Source organism: Macaca fascicularis, chromosome 10, assembly GCF_037993035.2.
Source record: "Macaca fascicularis isolate 582-1 chromosome 10, T2T-MFA8v1.1".
Lineage (NCBI taxonomy): Eukaryota > Metazoa > Chordata > Mammalia > Primates > Cercopithecidae > Macaca > Macaca fascicularis.
In genome coordinates, this window is record NC_088384.1 from 6,811,700 (window position 1) to 6,835,275 (window position 23,576).

The 23,576-nt window shown below is 49.3% G+C and overlaps 1 protein-coding gene across 19 annotated transcripts in view; it reads right to left on the reverse strand.

Moving 5' to 3' along the window:
* Positions 1–23,576, reverse strand: part of LOC102145378 (proline-rich protein 5) — a 180,831-nt gene that overhangs the window by 79,156 nt on the left and 78,099 nt on the right. For 5 of the 19 annotated variants that reach the window (XR_012418638.1, XM_074003563.1, XM_074003562.1 and 2 more), the window contains exon 1: positions 18,703–18,728. The exons of 7 other annotated variants lie outside the window; for them this stretch is intronic. Coding sequence is in view for 1 of the 12 variants with exons in the window: in XM_074003558.1 (XP_073859659.1) it covers positions 18,232–18,299 (68 nt within the window). In the remaining 11 variants the exon portion in view is untranslated. Of the gene's footprint in view, positions 1–16,655; positions 17,442–18,231; positions 18,426–18,569; positions 18,729–23,576 lie in introns of those variants that run through there. 7 more of the 19 variants (XM_074003559.1, XM_074003565.1, XM_065522010.2 and 4 more) reach the window with 3 other exon arrangements.

A 23,576-nucleotide genomic window follows, 5' to 3' on the forward strand; every position in this document is an offset into this window, starting at 1 on the left:
GCGGGAGGAGGGGTGAGTTACAAGCAACAGCAAACACCTCTTCCACGAACCCCTACCCCCACCACTGTAGGTGGCGGGGTACACCTACAGTGCGCAGCGACATTAATTCTGCTCTGACACCGCCCGCTGAAGCAAGTCCTTCAGTTAATCGCCAAGTCCTCCCAGAGTGCCCGGTGCTGAGAACCAGCAAGTGAAGCCTCAGTAACTCAGAATAAAGGGCAACATGGGGAGGACCCATTTACATTAATGAAAATTCTGAACTACAGGAGCCTATTAAGGAGACAAGGTTTTATGACTCTCAAACAAGGCAGGTGGCACTTCAGGAGATGCTGCTTACCACAGGCCTCACCACAGTGGAGAGACAGGAATAATTTTAACAAGCACAAGGATGCCTGCATTTTTGTTTGTTTTTTGTTTTTTTTTGAGACGGAGTTTCACTCTTTTTGTCCAGGCTGGAGTACAATGGCGCGACCTTGGCTCACTGCAACCTCTGCCTCCCAGGTTCAAGGGATTCTCCTGACTCTGCCGCCCGGGTACTTGGGATTACAGGCACCTGCCACCATGCTTGGCTAATTTTTTGTATTTTCACTAGAGACTGGGTTTCACCATTTTGGTCAAGTTGGTCTCGAACTCCTGACCTCAGGTGATCCACCCGCCTTGGCCTCCGAAAGTGCTGAGATTACAGGTGTGAGCCACTGCGCCTGGCCGGATGCCTACATATTAATGAGGGTTACAGAAGCCTCTGGAAGCAGCTTGTACTTGTGACATCTTCCGGGGATGGGAAATGCCTTGAAATTTCAGACTACAACTTGGTAGCTGGCACCTGAAATCTGGACGTGACCCACTCGTTTCTAACTTACTCACCTGGGAGCGGAGGACTCACTCCATGAGCGGCCAGAACCAGGAAGGCTACTGGTTTCTGAATGAGGCAAAGCTCGAGTTGAAACATCAAGCAAATTTGGAAATGTGGGTCAATCTAGGTGACTGAAGGAGTCCAAGGAAGCTAATTTTTCCAAAATGCTAAGTAGCTACATAATATAGATAAACTGATTAAAAATGAGATGTGATTTGTGCTAACAAATAGAATTCAGGTACTAAAAATTTCACTTAAAGAGTTATGGGCCGGGCACGGTGGCTCACGCCTGTAATCCCAGCACTTTGGGAGGCTGAGGCGGGCGGATCATGAGGTCAGGAGATCGAGACCATCCTGGTTAACACGGTGAAACCCCAGGAGATCGAGACCATCCTGGTTAACACGGTGAAACCCCATCTCTACTAAAAATATAAAAACTTAGCTAGGCTAAGTAGCTACATAATACAGATAAACTCATTAAAAATGAGATGTGATCTGTGCTAAAAAATAGAATTCAGGTACTAAAAATTTTCCTTAAAGAGTTATGGTCCAGGCACGGTGGCTCACACCTGTAATCCCAGCACTTTGGGAGGCCAATGTGGGTGGATCACCTGAGGTCAGGAGTTTGAGACCATCCTGACCAACATGATGAAACCCCATCTCTACTAATAATACAAAAAAATTAGCCGGGCGTGGTGGCACATGCCTGTAATCTCAGCTACTTGGGAGGATGAGGCAGGAGAATCGCTTGAACCCGGGAGGCGGAGGTTGTGGTCACACCATCGCACTCCAGCCTACGCGACAAGAGCGAAACTCTGTCTCAAAAAAAAAAAAAAAGAGTTACGTCCCCTCAGGGTTGTGATAGCCCTACTGGAGGTGTACACAGGTTAGGGAAAGGCTGCCTGCAGATGGCCAAGCTGTGGGCAGTGGCCCAGCTACCACCCAGAAGGCCATGAGGGGAAAAGCAGCCAAGTCCACTAGAGGCTGATATCCAGGCACCCGGACTCTCACCACCTCTGCTGACCCATGGGCCCAGGCCAATCATATGGGACATAAAACGCTGGTGCTGAGTAAGAAAAATTCACAGCACTCCTTCTCCCTTCAGTTCATGTGTTGTGCCGCCCAGGAAACGTCTGCCTCTTGGAATTTCTATTAAAAAATATTCCCCAAGGCTGCACACCGTGGCTCGGGCCTATAATCCCAGCACTTTGGGAAGCCGAGGCAGGTGAATCAACTGAAGTCAGGAGTTCGAGACCAGCCTGGCCAAAATGGCAAAATCCTGTCTCTACTAAAAATACAAAAAATTAGCCAGGTGTGGTGGCGAGTGCCTGTAGTCCCAGCTACTCGGGAGGCTGAGGTAGGAGAATTGCTTGAACCCAGGAAGCAGAGGTTGCAGTGAGCCACGATTGCTCCACTGCCTCCAGCCCGGGCAACAGAGCGAGACTCCATCTGCCCCTCAACTCCCCAAAAAGAGGCTGGGCACAGTGGCTCACACCTGTAATTCCAACACTTTGGGAGGCCGAGGTGGATGGAGCACCTGAGGTCAGGAGTTCAAGACCAGCCTGGCCAACATGGTAAAACCCTGTCTCTACTAAAAACACAAAAATTAGCCAGGAGTGGTGGCACATGCCTGTAATCCCAGATACTTGGGAGGCTGAGGCAGGAGAATCACTTGAATCCGGGAGGCAGAGGTTGCAGGGAGCCGAGACCATGCCATTGCACTCCAGCCTGGGCAACAAGAGCGAAACTCCATCTCAAAAATAAATAAATAAATAAATAAATAAAGGCTGGGCATGTTGGCTCACGCCTGTAATCCCAGCACTTTGGGAGGCCGAGACGGGCGGATCACGAGGTCAGGAGATCAAGACCATCCTGGCTAACACGGTGAAATCCCGTCTCTACTAAAACATAGAAAAAAACTAGCCAGGCGAGGTGGCGGGTGCCTGTAGTCCCAGCTACTCAGGAGGCTGAGGCAGGAAAATCGTTTGAACCTGGGAGGTGGAGCTTGCAGTGAGCCGAGATCACACCACTGCACTCCAGCCTAGGCAACAGAGCAAGACTCCGTCTCAAAAAAAATAAATAAATAAATAAAAAATAAATAAAAATAAAAATAAAAAAATAAAATAAAATCCCTCAAAGAAATACCAATAAAGAAGAAAACAGTCAAATGTCATACAGTCCCTGCAACCGTAAAGACACTACATTATAAAGCCATTTTTTGGTTGATGTTGTTGGTTGGATAAATTCTATTCAAACTACAACGTCTATCACTGCAGCTGTGTCAGCCTCGGCCCAGACATCAGCAGTGACAGGACATTCACCACCTTCTCAGGAAGTTCACTTCGTCTTGGCTCGGGAATGACTGCTAAAACGTTCTTCCTCTCGCCAAGACTAAAATCCATCTCTATTAACACTGTCCATCCTTAACTCTAACCCCGTGGCTGTTGAAAACCAGCCTGGTGGCCGGGCGCGGTGGCTCAAGCCTGTAATCCCAGCACTTTGGGAGGCCGAGGCGGGCGGATCACAAGGTCAGGAGATCGAGACCACAGTGAAACCCCGTCTCTACTAAAAATACAAAAAAAAAAAAATTAGCCGGGCGCGGTGGCGGGCGCCTGTAGTCCCAGCTACTCAGGAGGCTGAGGCAGGAGAATGGCGGGAACCCGGGAGGCGGAGCTTGCAGTGAGCCGACATCGCGCCACTGCACTCCAGCCTGGGCAACAGCGTGAGACTCCGTCTCAAAAAAAAAAAAAAAAAAAAAAAAAAAAGAAAACCAGCCTGGTGTGGAAGGAAAGGCATAAGACTTGGAGTTAGAAAGGCATGAATTTAAGTCCCTAGAGCAGAATGAGTGAGCATCTTGTAGCCAGACTACCTGAAGAGCCTCTGGCACCTGTCTCAACCCTGTATCTCCATTTCTTACCTTGTAAAATATAGACAACAACAGCACCTTCCTCACAGAAAGCACAGAAGGACTTAGTGAGATAATGCAGTCAATTGCCCAGCATGCTACCTGGCATGTGATTGGTATGCAGTAGATGTTCACAGCCATCATCATTACATTGTAAAGGGTGTGTTCATAATTCTACATTTTGCTGGGCGTGGTGGGTCATGCCTGCAATCCCAGCACTTTGGGAGGCTGACGAGGGTGGATCATTTGAGGCCAGGAGTTCAAGACCAGGCTGGGCAACATGACAAAACCCCATCTCTACTAAAAATACAAAAATTAGCTGGGTGTGGTGATATGCACCTTTAGTCCCAGCTATTTGGGAGATTGAGGCAGGACAATCACTTGAGTCTAGGAGACGGAAGCTGCAGTGAGCCAAGATCGTGCCATTGCACCCCAGCCTAGGCAACAGGAATGAAACCCTGGCTCAAGGAAAAAGAAAGAAAAAAGAAAAATTCTACATTTCACATGGTTTTACAAATGCCATACTATCCTGGTGTCATAAAACACCTGTCCTGTGAAGTATGTTAATATTCTGCTGACACATAGTATAATTAGTAAAACCCAAGCTGGCCAGGCACGGTGGCTCACGCCTGTAATCCCAGCACTTTGGGAGGCCGAGACGGGCGGATCACGAGGTCAGGAGATCGAGACCATCCTGGCTAACACGGTGAAACCCCGTCTCTACTAAAAAATACAAAAAACTAGCCGGGCGAGGTGGTGGGCGCCTATAGTCCCAGCTACTCGGGAGGCTGAGGCAGGAGAATGGAGTGAACCCGGGAGGCGGAGCTTGCAGTGAGCTGAGATCCGGCCACTGCACTCCAGCCTGGGTGACAGAGCAAGACTGTCTCAAAAAAAAAAAAAAAAAAACCAAGCTATTTGGGGTCTTTGGGGAAACATGTCATTACTATAAAAATGCATGCATGTTTCTATTCACCAATCAGAACATGGTAAAGTTTACAAAGTAAATGTCTTAAAGTGCAAAAGTGAAGCTAAATCTACATCTTGAGACAGGAGACATCACTACAGATACTACAGACATTAAAAGGATAATGAGGGAATATTACAAATGCCCTTATGCTAATACATTCAACAATCTAGATAAACTTGACACAATTCCTGAAAGACACAAGCTACCAGAGCTCACTCAAGAAGAAACTGATAACCTGAATAACCCACTATCTAGTATATAACTCAAATTTGTTAAGAAAAGCTTCCTGGCCAGGCTTGGTGACTCACACCTATAATTCCAGCACTTTGGGAGGCCAAGGCAGGAGGGTCACTTAAGCCCAGAGGTTTAAGACCAGTCTGGGCAACAGATGAGATCTCTTTTTTTTTTTTTTTTTTTTTTTTTGAGACGGAGTCTCGCTCTGTAGCCCAGGCTGGAGTGCAGTGGCCAGATCTCAGCTCACTGCAAGCTCCGCCTCCCGGGTTCACGCCATTCTCCGGCCTCAGCCTCCTGAGTAGCTGGGACTACAGGCGCTGCCACCTCGCCCGGCTAGTTTTTTGTATTTTTTAGTAGAGACGGGGTTTCACCGTGTTAGCCAGGATGGTCTCGATCTCCTGACCTCGTGATCCGCCCATCTCGGCCTCCCAAAGTGCTGGGATTACAGGCTTGAGCCACCGCGCCCGGCCTATGAAATCTCTTATCTACAAAAAAATAAAGATTAACTGTGCATGGTAGTGCACACCTGTAGTCCCAGCTACTTGGGAGGCTGAAGTAGGAGGACCGCTTGAACCCAGGAGGTCATGGCCGCAATAAGACACGATTGCACCACGGCACAATCACAAGAGACAGGAAGAGACCCCGTCTCAGAAAAAAGAGAGAAAACAAATGCAAGGAAAACTCTGGTGCTACATGTGAATTCTACCACATGTACATTAGAAATAATACCAGTTCTCCACTAACTCTGCCGGAAAACAGAAGATAAGGAAATACTTCCTAACTTATTTTATGAGGCCAGCGTTACCCTTATGCCCAAACCAAAGACAATACAAGAAAAGAAAGCTTCATCTCCCTTAGGAACATAGATAGAAACAATCTTAACAAAATATTAACCAATCAAACCCAGCAATATATAAAAGGTACAACCTATCATGAACAAGAAGGGTTTGTTTCAGCTTTGCAAAGTTGTTTTAATATTCAAAAATCAGCCAGCACTTTGGGAAGCCGAGGTGGGTGGATCATTTGAGGTCAGGAGTTCGAGACCAGCCTGGCCAACACGGCAAAACCCTGTCTCTACTTAAAAAAAAAAAAAAAAAAAAAAAAAAAAACAAAGGTCAATCAGTGTAGTTTGCAGTGAGCCAAGATTGTTGCCTGGGCAACAGAGACTCTGTCTCGGAAAAAAAAAAAAAAGTAAAACAGTAGTAAAACAGAAACATAGAAACATAGTAAAACAGAGAAGGAAAAAAATGAGGATCTCAGTAGATGAGATCACAACATTCGAGACTCACTCATAATAAAACTTAGCAAAATAAGAACAGAAGAAAACTTCCTAAACCAGGTAGACAGCAACTACAAAAAATCTACAGCTAACATCACATAGAACAGTGAAAGACTGAAAGCGCTCAGAACAATGAACAGTGACAGCCCTTCTCAGCACCTCTATTCAACGGTATATACTGGAGGTCCCACCCACTGTAATAAGACAAGGAAGAAAAAGGCATAAAGACTGGAAAGGAAAAGCAGTAAAAATCTACTTGCAGGCCGGGCGCGGTGGCTCACGCCTGTAATCCCAGCACTTTGGGAGGCCGTGGTGGGCAGATCATCTGAGGTCAGGAGTTCAAGACCAGCCTGACCAAAATGGTGAAACCCCATCTCTACTAAAAAATATAAAAATTAGCCAGGTGTGGTGGCAGGTGCCTGTAATCCCACCTCCTCAGGAGTCTGAGGCAGGAGAATCGCTTGAACCCGGAAGGTGGAGGCTGCAGTGAGCCAAGATCACGCCACTGCACTGCAGCCTGGGGGACAAGAGCAAGACTTTGTCTCAAAGAGAAAAAAAAAAAAAAAAGGCCAGGCGGGGTGTCTCATGCCTGTAATCCCAGCACTTTGGGAGGCCAAGGCAGATGGATCACCTGAGGTCAGGAGTTCAAGACCAGCCTGATCAACATGGTGAAACCCCATCTCTACTAAAAATACAAAAATTAGCCAGGCATGGTGGCGTGCGCCTGTAGTCCCAGCTATCTGGGGGGGCTGAGGCAGGAGAATCGCTTGAACCAGGAGGTGGAGGTTGCAGTGAGCCAAGATCATGACATTGCACTCCAGCCTGGCTGATAGAGCAAGAATCTGTCTCAAAAAAAAAAAAAAAAAAATTCCTTGCAAACTACATGATCATCTAAATAAAAACCCTAAGGAATCTACAAAGGAACTACTAGAACCAATAAACAAAATTAGCAAAGTTTTGAAAAAACTTAATATACAAAAATCAATTCTATTTCCATATGCCAGCAAAGAACGAACTGAAAATTAAAACTTAAAAAACCATCAACAACAGTGAAACTGCCTTTGCCGAAATTATAACAGTGAAAAAATTATGACAGTGAAACAGATTTGATCTGACCAACTCCATCTTGCCTTTAACCTCCAAACTGCCTTTGGTCGTTCCTGGGCATGGGCCAAGCTAACTTTGGAAGAAGTTTAGTTTATAGTTTAAATGATAATATCCCTTCCCAAAACTAAATCATCTTTATAAAACTAATAAAAGGCTACAAGGTGAGGATTAATGAGAGGGGTCTGAATTCTGCAAAGACCTAGGCGTAGTGACCAGCCATTGTTCCGGAGGTCACAAGATTTGTATCTTCCCCAGTTACTCCCACAGATAACATCACTCCTGTAGAACCCAAGATTAGGCTGGGCATAGTGGCTCAGGCCTTCAATCCCAGCACTTTGGGAGGCCAAAGCGGGTGGATCACCTGAGGTCAGGAGTTTAAGACCAGCCTGGACATCATGGTAAAACCCAGTTTCTACTAAAAATACAAAAATTAGCCAGGCATGGTGGCAGGCATCTGTAATCCTAGCTACTCAGGAGGCTGAAGCAGGAGGATTGCTTGAACCCAGGAGGTAGAAGGTGCAATGAGCCGAGATGGCATCGCTGCACTCCAGCCTGGGCGATAGAGTGAGGCACTGTCTCAAAAAGAAAAAAAAAAGAATCAAAGATTGGCCTTTGGCAATTCCTGGCAGATGACTCCACCTGCACCCAAGACTCATGACTCTAGTCCTGTAGTCCCCATCCAGAAGTGGACTCAGTAGACAAGGAGAATTTTATTTTTTATCTTTTGAGATGGAGTCTCGCTCTGTTGCCAAGGCAGGAATGGGTGGCACGATCTCGGCTCACTGTATCCTCCACCTCCCGGGTTCAAGAAATTCTCCTGCCTCAGCCTCCCGAGTAACTGGGACAACAGGTACATGCCACTATGCCTGGCTAATTTTTGTGTTTTTAGTAGAGACGGGGTTTCACCATGTTGGCCAGGATGGTCTTGAACTTTTGACCTCGTGATCTACCCGCCTCGGCCTCCCAAAGTTCTGGGATTACAGGCGTGAGCCACGGCGCCTGGCCAAGGATCATTTTCTACAGCCCTGCGATTGCATCCTCAACCAATCAACAGCACCCATTCCCTAGCCCTCTGCCTGCCAAAATATCCTTGAAAAAGCCTAGCCTCTGAATTTTCAAGGAGACTGATTTGAGTAATAACTCCCGTTCTCCTGTGTGGGTTGGCCTTGAATCAATGAAACTGTTTCTTTACTGCAATCCTGCGGTCTCAGTGAATTGGTTTTTCTGTGTAGCGGGCAGGAAGAACCCAGACAATTACAATAACACCAATAATTACAAAATACTCAGAGAACAAAAGAGGTGCCTAACCTTTACACAGAAAACTACAAAACATTGTTGAAAAAAAGTAAAGGGACCTAAGGATACAGGGAAATACATCACACTCCTGCATTAAAAGACACAATATTGTTATGACATTAATTCTTCTCAAATCCATCTAGAGATTCAAACACAATCCCAACCAAAATCCCAGCAGGCTTTTCCACAGAAATTAATGAACTGTTTCCAAAATGTATTTGAAACTAAAAAGGGCCCAGAATGGCAAAAGCAATTTCAAAAAAGAAGAAAGTTGGAAGAAGTTCTGATCTTGAGACCTATTATAAAGCTACACTAATCAGGACAGTGTGGGGTTGGCAGAAAGAGACACACAGGTCAGGGGAACAGGACAGAAAGTCTCCAATAGACCACATATATGTTCAGCTGATTTTCAGGAAGTGTTTCAGGCCAAGATGGCGGGTGGATGATGCAGCCACAGGTGAAAGATGGAGAACAGGACGACGCTCACCAAAACCCAGGGCTGCTCAAAGGGAAAAACATGGCCCGGTGCAGTGGCTTAGGCCAGGCACGGTGGCTCATGCCTGTAATCCCAGCACTTTGGGAGGCCGAGGCAGACGGATCACCTGAGGTCAGGATTTCACGACCAGCCTGGCCAACATGGTGAAACCACATCTCTACTAAAAATACAAAAATTAGCCAGGCATGGTGGTGCACTAATCCCAGACACTCGGGAGGCTGAGGCAGGAGAATCACTTGCACCCAGGAGAAGCAGGTTGCGGTGAGCCGAGATCATGCCATTGCACACCAACCTGGGCAACAGAGACTCCGTCTCAAAAAAAAAAAAAAAAGAGAAAAACACTCCTCCATGACAGGGACTCTGGCAGCCACCACCTCGTGTCTCAGCCTCCTGGGTAGCTGTGATTACGGGCATGCACCACTACGCCTGGTTGATTTTTGTATTTTTAGTAGAGATGGGGTTTCACCACATTGGCCAGGTTGGTCTTGAACTCCTGGCCTCAAGCAATCCACCCGCCTCAGCCTCCCAAAATGCTGGAATTACAGGCGTGAGCCACCGCACCTGGCCTGAAGATTATCTGTGGCTGTAAGTTTGCTCTGAGCACCTAGCTCATTGAATGAGCTGGCACTGAATAAAGGAAAGTCATTTTTCTCCCCACCTTCCCAACCAGCATGAAAACAGGCCCTTAGCCTTGTTGTTCACAATTTTGACCCAAGTTTTGTTATGTAGGCGGGACTGGATACATCACTGGCCATTGGTGATCCACTCACACTCCAGTCTCCCTCCCTCCCCACAGGTTGTGAGGGACTGATAGCTCCAACCTTCAAACACATGACTGGTTCCTCTGGGACAGCCCCCATCCTGCAGCTATCTACAGTACAAACCCAAGTATGGTCAAGAGAGCTTGTAATCGCTGGGCACAGTGGCTCATTCCTGTAATCCCAGCACTTTGGGAGGCTGAGGCAGGTGGATCACCTGAGGTCAGGAGTTTGAGACCAACCTGGCCAACATGGTGAGACCCCCATCTCTAACAAAAATACAAAAATTAGCCAGGCGGGGTGGTGGGCACCTGTAATCCCAGCTACTCAGGAGGCTGAGGCAGACGAATTGCTTGAACCCGGGAGGTGGAGGCTGCAGTGAGCCGAGATCGTGCCACTGCACTGCAGCTTGGGTGACAGAGTGAGACTCCATCTCAAAAAAAAAAAAACCTCATAGTGAAAAACAAAAGATGCTCTTCCAAGGGTTTTAGGAGCTCTGCCAGGAACCAGGGACAAAGACCTAATGAAGATTTTTTTGTTTTAGAGATGGGGTCTCATGCTGTTGCCCAGGTTGGAGTGCAGTGGTATGATCATAGTTCATTATAGCCTTGAACTCCCAGGCTCAAGCGATCCTCCCGCCTCAGCCTCCGAGTAGCTGAGACCACAGGTGCACAGCACTGTACCTGGCTTTGTCCCCTATTTTGTGGAGACTGGGTCTCACCATATTGCCCAAACTGGTCTCAAACTCCTGGCCTCAAGTGATCCTCCCACCTCAGCCTTCCAGGTCACTGGGATCACAGGCATGAACCACTGTGCTCAACTAAGATTCATCACACCACAGCCCCCACCTGCAGGTCTGCTCCTATCTGTCCTTCTGACCTCTGTTAAGTCAATTCTCTGATATGGTTTGGCTGTGTCCCCACCCAAATCTCATCTTGAATTGCAGCTCCCATAATTCCCACGTGTTATGGGAGGGACCTGGTGGGAGGTAACTGAATTATGAGGGCAGGTTCCCCCACACTGTTCTCATAGTAGTGAATAAGTATCACAAGACCTGATGATTTTATAAGGGGAACCCCCTTTTGCTTGGTTCTCATTCTCTCTTTGCCAGCTGCCATGTAAGACGTGCCTTGTTCTTCCTTCACTTCCACCAGGATTGTGAAGCCTCCCCAGCCACACTGAACTGTAAGTGAATTAAACCTCTTTCCTTTATCAATTCCCCAGTCTCGGGTATGTCTATCAGCAGCGTAAAAATTAACTAATATATTCTCTCTTTTCAAACAGGAGCATGGCAGGCCCCTCTCCATATACTCTTAGCTCCCTGTATCCATTACTCATAGCTCTCAACCAGGTGCAAGTTTACAGATGTCCCTTGGGGAATTCATTCCAGGACTCCTGGCAAATACCAAAATCCGCAGATTCTCAAGCCCCTGCTGTAATATGGTGTAGTATTTGCATATAATGTATGCACATCCTCCTGTATGCTGTGAATCACCTCTAGATTACCTGTAATACTTAACACAATGTAAATGCCCGTAAATAGTTCTTACATTGTGTTGTTTAGGGAATAAGGAGAAAAGTCTGTATAAATTCAGTACAGACACAACCATTTCTTTTCCCAATACATTAAATCCGTGGTTGGTTGAATCCACAGATGAGGAAACCATAATACGGAGTCCATGGATACAGAGTCCACGGTTACAGAGGCCACCGATATGGAAGGCTGACCGCACTTATTTCCGTAATCCGTTTGCTAATGTTAACACGGGCCTCTCTTTGCAGATCAATGTTTCATGAGGACCAAGCCCATGCCTGGACTTGCTCAAACAGTAAACATGGTACCTAGTACAGGGCCTGGCACATGCAGGTCCTTTGTAATCATCAAAATGAAGTGAAAATAAACCAGACGTTACAAGTGAGCCCTTTCTCCTGCCCAGTGGGCTTCAGAGCAGCAGCTCCATCCCCTAAAGCCTGCCTCACCCTGCATGTGAGTCTGCACACACCTCAACTCCCTCCCGACTCTCCCTGCCAAGCCCTTTCTCTTGGAGCCTCCCCCAGGGTGGGGGACAAGGGCACATAGGAACCATCAGCATCTGTGGGGCTGGGCTGGCTGCAGCCCTTCATTAGAGACGTGGACCCGAACAGGCGTGCTGGCAGAGTGGATGTTATGCAAAGGAGATGTCAAATCACCCAACTGTTCTATTTATAATTCACAGCAAAATGGTTTGTTGCTGTAAAAATATATTTGCACATGACACAAATAGACCCTCACAGCAATTATCTTAATGCTGTAGCTACAAATTAACACCTACTTACCTCTGGCAAATTAGCACCAAATTTAATTTGAGCGGCACGTCCAATGTGCAGGGCATACAGAGGAAGAGCTCGCTGTGGTATGTGCACAATGCAGGCTCTCGTTTTGGAACTGGGGGTTCTGATCAAGGGCTCTTGGGAGGCGGCGGCGATGGGTCTGACGCCACCCAGGCCTAAGCTTCCAAGACCCAGAGACAAAGAAGCTTACACAGAGTCATACCTGAGGCAGACACTGGCCAGTGACTCCTGGGAAAGTCCGGGGATGATGGGGACAGGAGCTCTTGCTCATGGCTGAATGGGGGTCACTACTGAGCTGGGATTCCAGGGTCCCCCAGTGGGATCCCATAAAAAGTAACTTCCACTCTTTTGTCTCAGGTATGCACGAATTTGTTAATACAGACCCTCACTACCCAGTCTTCATCACAACCACCACTGCGTCCCCAACATTGGCAAGACGGCATGCGCAAGGCCATCTGTTCAGGCAGATATATGAGACCCCCAAAGGTGGCAGCAGCAAAGTCCAAACAAGCTGTGACCTGCATCAAGACCTTGTCAGAAGCCTGCCCACAAACCCAGGGAACTTCAGCACCCTGAAAGAGCAAGGGGGTCTCTAAAGGGCTGCTGGGGCCACCCCCTCTCCTGTGGGTCAATACTCAGAGCTCCTCACGCAGCCTTTAGGGAACGCCAAGCATCTCTTGCCCTGCGCAAGGGCACCCAGGTGATCATTCAGGTGCACAACTCTCACCTGCACACCCTCCAGCTGCAAGAGGTGGGGCTGTCCCACCTCCCAGGGCCTGCCCAATTAGGCTAAGAGTAATCGTATCTCCCTTTTCAAAGGTTAATTCAGGAACCCAAGTCAGAGCTAATCAGTACAAGGCAATCTCCCTGACCACAGGAATCTGTTCCTTCAGGCCCCTGAGTATTCCAGGTGCTTCTGAGACAGAAGATCCTGTTTCTCAATAGAGAACCACTGTGGGAGTCTCTCCATGCAGCTGGGTATGCAGATGAGACCTGGGGGACTGCAGCCAACTTGCCGCCCCTCTGCAGACCCAGCAGCCCACAGAGAATGAAGGGAATAGCCAATTCCTGATCAAGCCATACCTGATCTCCACACTATCCCCAGACTTTTGCAGCTACAGGGGCCAATGCATCCCCCTCGACTTTGGGCTGGTTCAGAGTTGTGTTTTCTGTTAATTACAGCCAAAAGCGTCCTGATGCTCCAGATGCCCTGCCTACCCCAGATTGGGACAGGGGCTTCCTGTGGGCTCTGGCAGCCCTCAGGTCCATCACAGCCCTCGTCAGTCTGCATCATGTACCTGAATGCTCTTCTTGACCCATCACTGCATGTGCCCTGACAGCAGGGCCACGTCTGACTCACGTCTGAGTCTCCGCACTCAGCCAGCCCGGAGTTGGGGACATGAGCAGGGACTTGGGAGGTCTGTTGAATAAAAGAACAAGCAGAGGGCTTGGGACAGAGCCCAGGATCCAAGGCCCGGCCTGGTTCCACTCACACTCCAGGGTCACCCCCACCATCCACCTTGTTCACCTCTTTCTCTGTCATTCCAGGTTGTCCCTGAAGTGGATGCAGCTGGGGCCTCTGCCGTGATCCCTACCATCCACACTTGGGCCTATCGGGGGAACCCTGGGCTCTCTCTTCTCCTCCCTAAAAAACGGTAAATCCGTGTCGTCCACTCCCAAACCAGGATCTCAGGACCGACCTCTCTTCCAACTCAGACTTGAATAACCAAACTGCCTACTCAGCACCTCCCATGACAACCGTCTGTCAAGGGCTTTCTGTCATTCTTGGATTAACATTCAAACCCCTGCACAAGCCTGAAAGAGCCTGTGGTTTGAACCTGCTGCCCTCCAGAGCTCAGGTCATTCACTCCCACCCCATTCCCTTTGCCCTGGCACACCGGCCTCCTGGCTGCCCCTCAAATACACCCCCACTGCCACCTCACGGCCTTTGCACACGCCATGTTCCCCCACCTCTCCACTACCTGGAGCGCACGAAGTAAGTGATCCACAGATGGTTTCTATCATCATCATTGGCTAAAGTCCAATTCAATGACTCAGTCTCAATTCAAATCTACCTCCTCACCGGCCTCCTGGGAAATTAAAGTGGGATTCACGGAGCCCCCAAACACCCAACCTTGGCTTTCAGATGCTTTTTTTTTTTTTGAGACAGAATCTCGCTCTGTCACCCCGGCTGGAGTGCAGTGGCACGATCTTGGTTCACTGCAACCTCTGCCACCTGGGTTCAAGTGATTCTCCTGCCTCGGCCTCCCAAGTAGCCGGGATTACAGGTGCACACAGGTGCACACCACCACAACTGACTAATTGTTGTTGGCCAGGATGGTCTCAATCTCCTGACCTCGTGATCCGAGCGCCTCGGCCTCCCAGAAGTGTTGGGATTACAGGTGTAAGCCATTGCGCCCGGCCTCAGATGACTCTTCACAGAAAGATCTGGTTACGCTTTAGCCAGCCCAAAGAGACCTGCCCTCCCTGCAGCCAGAGAGGAAACTGCCACGGGTCCCTGGAGAACTTCAGGCAGCCCTGTGCCTTCCACCTGTTCCAACTCCCTCTGTGACCCCATGCAGGAATCTCCCTCTGTGCCTCCGAGGTGGAGGCCACTGGCTCCTATGAAAAAGCAGCACAGGCTGGGGGCAGTGGGTCACGCCTGTAATCCCCGCACTTTGGGAGGCCAAGGTGGGCAGATCACTTGAGGTCAGGAGTTCGAAACTAGCCTGGCCAACATGATGAAACCCTCTCTCTACTAAAAATGCAAAAAAAAAAAAAAAAAAAAAATAGCCAGGTGTGGTGACAGGCACCTGTAACTCCAGCTACTCTGGAGGCTGAGGCACAAGAATCCTTTGAGCCCAGGAGGCGGAGGTTGCAGTGAGCTGAGATCAGGCCACTGCACTGCAGCCTGGGTGACACAGTGAGACTCCATCTCAAAAACAAAACAACAAAAACATTCTGAAGGAGTGGGGGTTAAAGTTTGGAAAGAATTTAAAAGATCAAAGGGCCAGGCATGGTGGCTCACACCTGTAATCCCAGCACTTTGGGACGCCAAGGTGGGCAGATCACCTGAGGTCAGGAGTTTGAGACCAGCATGGTCAATATGGCGAAACCTTGTCTCTACTAAAAATGCAAAATTAGCCAGGCATGGTGGTGCATGCCTATAATCCCAGTTACTTGGGAGGCTGAGACAGGAGAATCGCTTGAACCTGGGAGGCAGAGGTTGTGGTGAGCCGAGGTCGAGCCATTGCACTCCAGCCTGGGCAACAAGAGCGAAACTGTCTCCAAAAAAAAAAAAAAAAAAAAAAAAAAAAAAAAAAAAAAACCAACAATTAAATATTTAAGGCAATTGAGAAATTCAATACTGACTGAGCATTGGCTGATATTAAGAATTTGTTGCTGCCGGGCGCAGTGGCTCACACCTGTAATCCCAACACTTTGGGAGGCCAAGATGGGGGGATTGCTTGAGCCCAGGAGCTCAAGACCAGCCTGAGCAACAAAGCAAGACCTTGTCTCTACAAAAATTTAAAAACAAACCAGGCAGGGTAGTGTGAACCTGTCTGAGTTACTTGGGAGACTCAGGTGGGAGGATCCCTTAAGCCCAGGAGTTTGAGGCTGCAGTGAGCTATAATCACACTCTAGTCTGACCAACACAGCAAGACCCTGTCTCGAAAAAAGGAAAAAATAAAAAATTGTTGCTAATCGTTTTAAATACGAATAGTACGGCAGTAATGCGGGAAAAAAAGTGGCGGGGGCAGGATTCAGGCTTGATCTATCACAATGCATTCATATATCAAAACATCACATTGATCACTGTAAGTGTGCACTATTTTTGTTTGCCAATTATGCCTAAATAAAGCTGGAGGAAAAAAATTTTTAGAAAAAGGATTCACCTTGCAGTATTTATGGAGTGTGAGGTCTGGGAGCTGCTGTAAAATGATATGGGGAATAGGGAGGGGAGGGAAGGGGTGAGAGGGTGGAAGGGTGAGTTGGAGGAAGGGCGGGGGTAGGTGTATGGGGTGGGTGGGGTGAGTTGGAGGAAGGGTGGGGGTAGGTGTACAGGGCGGGAGGAGGCTGGGGGGGGTTAGCACAGGCCAGGGTGGCTGCAGGGTGGCTATGGTTGATGCTGGGAGATGGCGGCTCATTGTACATCCTTTGAATGTCTAAAATTCTCCACAAATAAAAAGAACTGAAATGAAAAAATAAACCCAAGGAATTACAACAGCGTGGGGTCTGCTTTGGAGAGTCAGGTGGGAGTCCCAGCTGCAGGGGCCTCAGAGCCTCCCACCCCAGCCGAGAGCCACTAATCTGCAGCCCAGACAAACCCACTGCCCCGTCCGAGTTTCCTTTGCTTGTTTTCATTTTATGGCCAGGTAGGGGAAGGCAGTGGGGGAGCTACCCAGGAGTTTCAGGAATTCAGACCTACCCAACCAGTTCCTTCTGGACAGTCACGGGCTCCACTCTCCTCCCCTGGAAAGTCACTGCTCTTGTCCAGGCCACTGAAGAAAGAACGGCTTGGTCTTGGCCTTCAGCATGGAAAGAGCACGCTCTAAACAAAGAGCATTCTTCTCTCGTCTCCCCAGGCAAGACCTTCCCCCAAAAGGTCAGGAGACAGAACCAAGACCACTAAACACGAACACCTGCGCTTCGCATGCATTAACTCATTTAATTATCCCAATGGCCCTATGAGTCAGTCGGTAATGACGTGGCCCCTATTTTGCAGATGAGGAAACCAAGCAGAGTGGCCAGCAACTGACTCCAGGTCAAGGGAGTGAAAGGCAGGCCCCATCATGGTTGTTGAGCAGTGCAGTGCCTGCCTCTCCTGAGCCCGGACATTATCCCCACCCCCGACTTCCCCAGCCTCAAGAGAAACTGAAGGTTTATGACACTCATCTGAGAGGTGAGAAAACGGGGGCCCAAAGACCTAACTTGGAGAGTCACTCAGCCAGGTCCTCTGCCTTCCAGGGACAGAGAAATCTGGACACAACAAGATGCCAGAAGCTCCAGGGAGCTCCAGGGAGACTCCCCGTGAAGGCAGGTGGGGCAGGACTCCGGAGCAGTGCACTCCCCCGCAGCTAAGCCTCCTTGCAGGAGCATTCCTGCAAGGACACCCTCACCCACAGCGCAGGGCCCAGAGGGTCTCCCCTCAAACGCACCCCAGGGAGGCCAACCAAAGGACATCGACTTCTGAAACGGCTGAGTCTTAAGTGCTGAGTTCCCAGCCGGACAAATGTCAACACTGTTCACAGGGAAGCGAGGGAGGGCACAGAGCCCTCTGGAATCCACACAGCCTCTGCCACAAAAGCCTGAAGCCGGTGGCCAAGGCCCTGTCCCCATCCCGCCAAACAATCCCGCCCTCCTTCGCGGTGGACTCTGCGGTTCCTTCTCCAGGGCCTTCATACTCCTCCCAAAGCACCTGGGAAATTTCCAAGCCAGGGTGTGACAGAGCCCCAGGGATTCTCAGGAGCCCCCGCCCCCCCCACCCACCCACCTCCACCCAGGACTGAGGGACAGTGAAAGGCAGGGCCTCTCCGCCTTCCTGACGACCTCCGAGGCTGCTAGCGGATTAGTTTCAACTTTGGGCTTTTAGGCGGAGGCCGGTGGCTCTCGTCAGTAATCCCAGCACTTTGGGAGGCCCAGGCGGGCGGATCGCCTGAGGTCAGGAGTTCAGCATGGCCAACATGGCGAAACCCTGTCTCTGCTAAAAATGCAAAAATTAGCTGGGCGTGATGTCAGCGCCTGTAATCCCAGCTACTCTGGAGGCTGAGGCACGAGAATCGCGTGAACCCAGGAGGAGAGATCGCGCCACTGCAATCCAGCCTGGCGACAGAGCGAGACTCAGTGTCAAAACAACAACAAAAAAAGTTTCTGCTTTTAACTCCTGGGGGTTCCACCCGCTGTGTGTTGAACCGACCAGACACCCAACCGCTGAGATTGAATCAGCGCAGCACCTGCTCCGGCCTCCGTTTTCTCATCTGTGAAACCAGAATGACCTCACCCACCTTGTAGGTTTGGTGGGGGGAGGGGGTGCCTCCCCCAGGCGCTGACCCGGCCTAACCCGAGACCCCATGACAGAAGCAAAAAGGGAACGTTTGAGCTGACACCTTCCTGCCAGACCAGACCAAAACCCAGGCAGAGAGAGGCGAGGGCGGGGGAGGCCGTGCGGGGTGAGAGGGAACAGGACAGGGGAAAAAGCAGAGAAGGGGACGGTGGGGGGCGGGGAAGAAAGGAGGTGAAGGGAGAAGGAGTCTGGAGCCCACAGGGGAACTGGAGGCCGCGCGCCGGCCGGAGGGGCTCCCCACGGCCGCACGTGACGTCGCGCCCGCCTGGGCGTCCCTACCTGGCCAGCGGCCCCTTGTCCCCGCGCACTCCCTGAGAGCCCCCGCGGCGCCCCCCCGGAGCACGGCCCCTCCCTGCACGCTCCCTCCCGCCGCCGCCCGCCTTAACTAGCCACGGACCCCGCCGGCCCCCACCTGCGTTCCGGGTCCACCGCTCACCTGGCCCCTCCCCGGACGTGGCTCCCGGGCAGGCTCCGCCCCCCCGCCCCTGCTACCGTGCGGGAGCGATTTCCCAGGTGCACGAGCTGACACTGGGTCCACCTGTGTGTAGGGGGAGGGGGACAGGGCGGGGTCGGGCGGAGCACGCGCACTCAGGGACCCCTCGCACATCGCACCCTGGGCGCCCCGATTCCCGCCTGGGCCGCGTCCCCGTCCCGCACAGCACCCATGCCTGGGGTGGGCACTTTCTTGCTGATCCATTTCCCCATTTCTTATTTTATTTATTCATTATTTTACTTTATTATTATTATTTTTTTGAGACAGAATCTCGCGCTGTCGCCCAGGCTGGAGTGCAGTGGCGATCTTGGCTCACTGCAACCTTCACTTCCTGGGTTCAAGCAATTCTCCTGCCTCGGCCTCCCAAGTAGCTGGGATTACAGGGACCCGCCACCATGCTCAGCTAATTTTTTGTATTTTTAGTACAGACGGGGTTTCACCATGTTTACCAGGCTAGTCTTGAACTCCTGACCTCAAGTGATCCACCCACCTCGGCCTCCCAAAGTGCTGGGATTACAGGTGTGAGCTACCGCACCCGGCCGTGGGCCATGGTTTAAAGGCATTTTGTTCCTGACTCACTGCCTCAGCCATTATCTGCATATTCGTGCAACTTGTGCTACAGAGAACAATGTGTAGCCAATCAACAACTTATTTTTATTTTAGATTCAGGGGGTACATGTGCAGGTTAGGGAATATATTGGGTGACACTGAGATTTGGTTTTCTGTTGATCTCCTTACCCAGGTAGTGAGCACAGTACCCAATAGGAAGTTTTTCAGCCCTTGCCCTACTCCCCTCGCCCTTTTGGAGTCCCCAGTGTCTCTTGTTCCCATCTTTATATCTGTGGGTACCCAAGGTTTAGCTTCCCCTTAGAAGTAAGACATGTCATCTTTGGTTTTCTGTTTCTGCATGAATTCACTTAGGATAATGGTTTCCAGCTGCATCCATGTTGCTGCAAAGGACATGATTTCATTCTTTTTCATGACTGCATAGTATTCCATGTTGGATACGTACCACATTTTCTTTATCCAATCCACTGTTGATGGGCACCTCAGCTGACTCCGTATCTAACCTATTGTGAATGGTGCTGCTATGCACATATGAGTGCAGGTGACTTTTTGGTAGAATGAGTTATTTTCTTTTGGGTGTATACCCACTAATGGGATTGCTGGGTTGAATGGTAATTCTATTTCAAGTTCTTTCAGAAATCTCCAAGCTGCTTTCCACAGTGGCTGAACTAATTTACATTCCCACCAACAGTGTATAAGTATTCCCCATTCTTTGCAGCCTCACCAATATCTATTATTTTTTGACTTTTTAATAACAGCCATTCTGTCCAAAATCAAGATGCTGGCAGAAAATAATAATAATAGCCATTCTGACTGATGTGAAATGGTTTCTCCTTGTGATTTTGATTTGCACTTCTCTGATGATTAGTGAGGCTGAGCATTTTTTCATGTTTGTTGGCTGCTTGTATGCATGTATGTCTTCTTTTGAGAAGTGTGTCTGTTCATGTCTTTTGTCTTTTTGGTTTTTTTTTTTTGAGACAGAGTCTTGCTCTGTCACCTAGGCTGGAGTGCAGTGGCGCCACCTCGGCTCACTGCAACCTCCTCCCCTGGGTTCAAGCAATTCTCCCGCCTCAGGCTTCCAAGTGGCTGTGATTACAAACACATGGTACCATTAATTTTTGTACTTTTAGTAGAAATAGGGTTTACCATGTTGGCCAGGCTGGTCTCAAACTTCTGACCTCAAGGGATCCGCCTGTCTCGGCCTCCCAAAGTGCTAGGATTACAGGCACAAGCCACCGTGCCTGGCCCCTTGACCACTTTTTAATAGGATTATTTTATTCTTGTTGATTCGTTTAAGTTCCTTATTGTTTCTGGATATTAGTCCTTTGTCAGATGCATAGTTTGCAAAGATTTTCTCTCATTGTCTGTTTATTCTGTTGATAATTTCTTTTTGCTATGCAGAAGCTCTTTAGAACAATTTACTTTTTTTTTTTTTGAGACAGAGTTTCGCTCTTGTCGCCCAGGCTGGAGTGCACTGGCGCAATCTCCGCTCACTGCAACCTCTGCCTCCCAGGTTCAAGCAATTCTCCTGCCTCAGGCTCTCAAGTAGCTGGGATTACAGGCACCTGCCACCATGCTCGGCTAATTTTGTAGTTTTAGTAGAGACAGGGTTTCACCATGTTGTCCAGACTGGTCTTGAACTCCTGACCTCAGGTGATCCACCCACCCTGGCCTCCCAAAGTGCTGGGATTACAGGCGTGAGTCACTGCACCCTGCCAATTTATGTTATTTTAATGTAAATTCTTGGTAAACAATTTACCTTCTTTTCCTTTAAAAACCTACTTGTAACTGTTGCTAATCAAAGTGAATATTCAGGGCAACTTGAATGTATACTCCCAGGTTGCAGTCCTCAAACCTGACCCAAATATACTTTTTTTTTTTTGAGACAGAGTTTCGCTCTTGTTGCCCAGGCTGGAGTGCAATGGTGTGATCTCTGCTCACTGCAACCTCTGCCTCCCAGGTTCAAGCAATTCTCCTGCCTCAGTCTCCCAAGTAGCTGGGATTACAGGCATGCGCCACCACGCCCAGCTAATTTTGTACTTTTGGTAGAGATGGGGTTTCTCCATGTTGGTTAGGCTGGTCTCCAACTCCCGACCTCAGGTTATGTGCCCGCCTGGGCCTCCCAAAGTGCTGGGATTACAGGCGTGAGCCACCGTGCCCAGCCCCCAAATATACTCTTACTTATATTAATTTTGCCTCCGTTTTTTCCTTTAGGTCAACGACTCCCTGCCACAATGATTATTTCAGGTTCTGGAAGGAACGGGGCCTGCGCCAATCAACACAGGCCTTCCTCCAGCCACAGTGAGCAGTTCAGGCCAGAGTAACTGTACTTTGCCTGGATGGTTGGGGCTTATCGTGCCCCCTCTTTCTCTCTCCCCAAGCCCTGATGACAGAGCCTGGCACACAGGGAGTGCTTGTGTTGGGGATAAAAAGAGATCTTTTCCTCAACCATGGCTCGGTTCATGGCTGAGGCCCCCGTAACAAAAGACAGATTTACAAGAGAAAAACCTACACATGTGTTTAATGTAAGGTTTATTTTGACACAGGAACTTTCATAAGGAAATGAAGATCCAAAGCAACAGAACAGTGTGTATTTCTACGCTTCGGTTTGATGAAAACTGGACAGTTGTGGAGGAGTCTGATTAGAGGACGTGTTAGTCCATTCTCACGCTGCTGATAAAGACATACCCTCCATGAAGTTGGGACCCGCCCCCCCAGCACCCCTGCCGCCCACCAAGCCTTTCCAGAGGCTCTCAGCAGTGGTTTCTCCCTCATTTCAGAAGAGATTAGAATGATCCAAGCTGGCCGGGCACGATGGCTCTCACCTGTAATCCTAGCACTTTGGGAGGCTGAGGTGGGTGGATCACCTGAGGTTAGGAGTTTGGGAGCAGCCTGGCCAACAAGGTGAAACCCCATCTCTACTAAAAATGCAAAAATTAGCTAAGCATGGTGGTGGGTGCCTGTAATCCCAGCTACTCGGGAGGCTGAGGCAGGAGGATCCCAGCTACTTGGGACTCTGAGGGAGGCAAAAGGGGTGGATTATCTATGGGTTTTCCAGGAAAGGGACGGGCAATTCCTGGAACTGAGAGTCCACCCTTTTTTAGATCATATTGGGCAACTTCCTGCTGTTGCTATGGCATTTGTAAACTGTTATGGCACTGGTGGGAGTGTCTTTTAGCATGCTAATGAATTATACTTGGCGTATAATGAGCAGTAAGGACCACCAGAGGTCACTTTCATCGCCATCTTGGTTTTGGTGGGATTTGGCCAGCTTCTTTATCACATGCTATTTTTTTTTTTTTTTGAGATGGAGTCTTGCTCTGTCACCCAGGCTGCAGTGCAGTGTCACCATCTCGGCTCACTGCCACCTCCGCCTCCCAGGTTCAAGTGATTCTCCTGCCTCAGCCTCCTGAGTAGCTGGGATTACAGGTGCACTGCCACCACACCCAGCTAATTTTTGTATTTTTAGTAGAGCCGGGGTTTCACCATGTTGGCCAGGCTGGTCTCGAACTCCTGACTTCAGGTGATCCACTCATGTCGGCTTGTTAAAGTGCTGGGATCACAGGTGTGAGCCACCGTGCCCGGCCCAGCATGCTATCTTATCAGCAAGGTCTTTGTGATCTACAGCTTGTGCTGACCTCCTATCTCATCCTGTGACTAAGAATGCCTAACCTCCTGGGAATGCAGCCCAGTAGGTCTCAGCCTAATTCTCCCCAGCCCCTATTCAAGATGGAGTCCCTCTGGTTCAAACCCCTCTGACAATATGAACGGACAACCTCCATTTCATTCTCTCAACACCTAAGCAGCTGCCTTGTTCTTGTGCAAAGAATTCGTAACCATCCTAGCCTGCGGCCTGTTCAACGAACACAACACAATTTGTGTGTTATTATTTTATACTTTCCTGGCTCTCAAAGGACTCGACGTGGTAAGAAAGTGTGGTGCTGTCTACCTTCTAATGAACATAGATAGCTGAGCCTCTGGGCAGATCAGAAGTGCAGCCTATTTCTAGGTCAAACACAGGAAGTGTGCTTGAGAGCAATGAATGCTCGCAAAACATGACAAGGGAGTGACAATGTCTTATTCCAGCAACGTACACACACTTGATCGTTTTCATCTGGCACTGGGTGCAGGGTTCTCTTTTCCTGTTGTGGAATGTAAACATTTTTTATATTACCATGTAAGATCCGGCCCTCATGAAAGAAGGGCAATTTGTAGGGTTTCTGTTT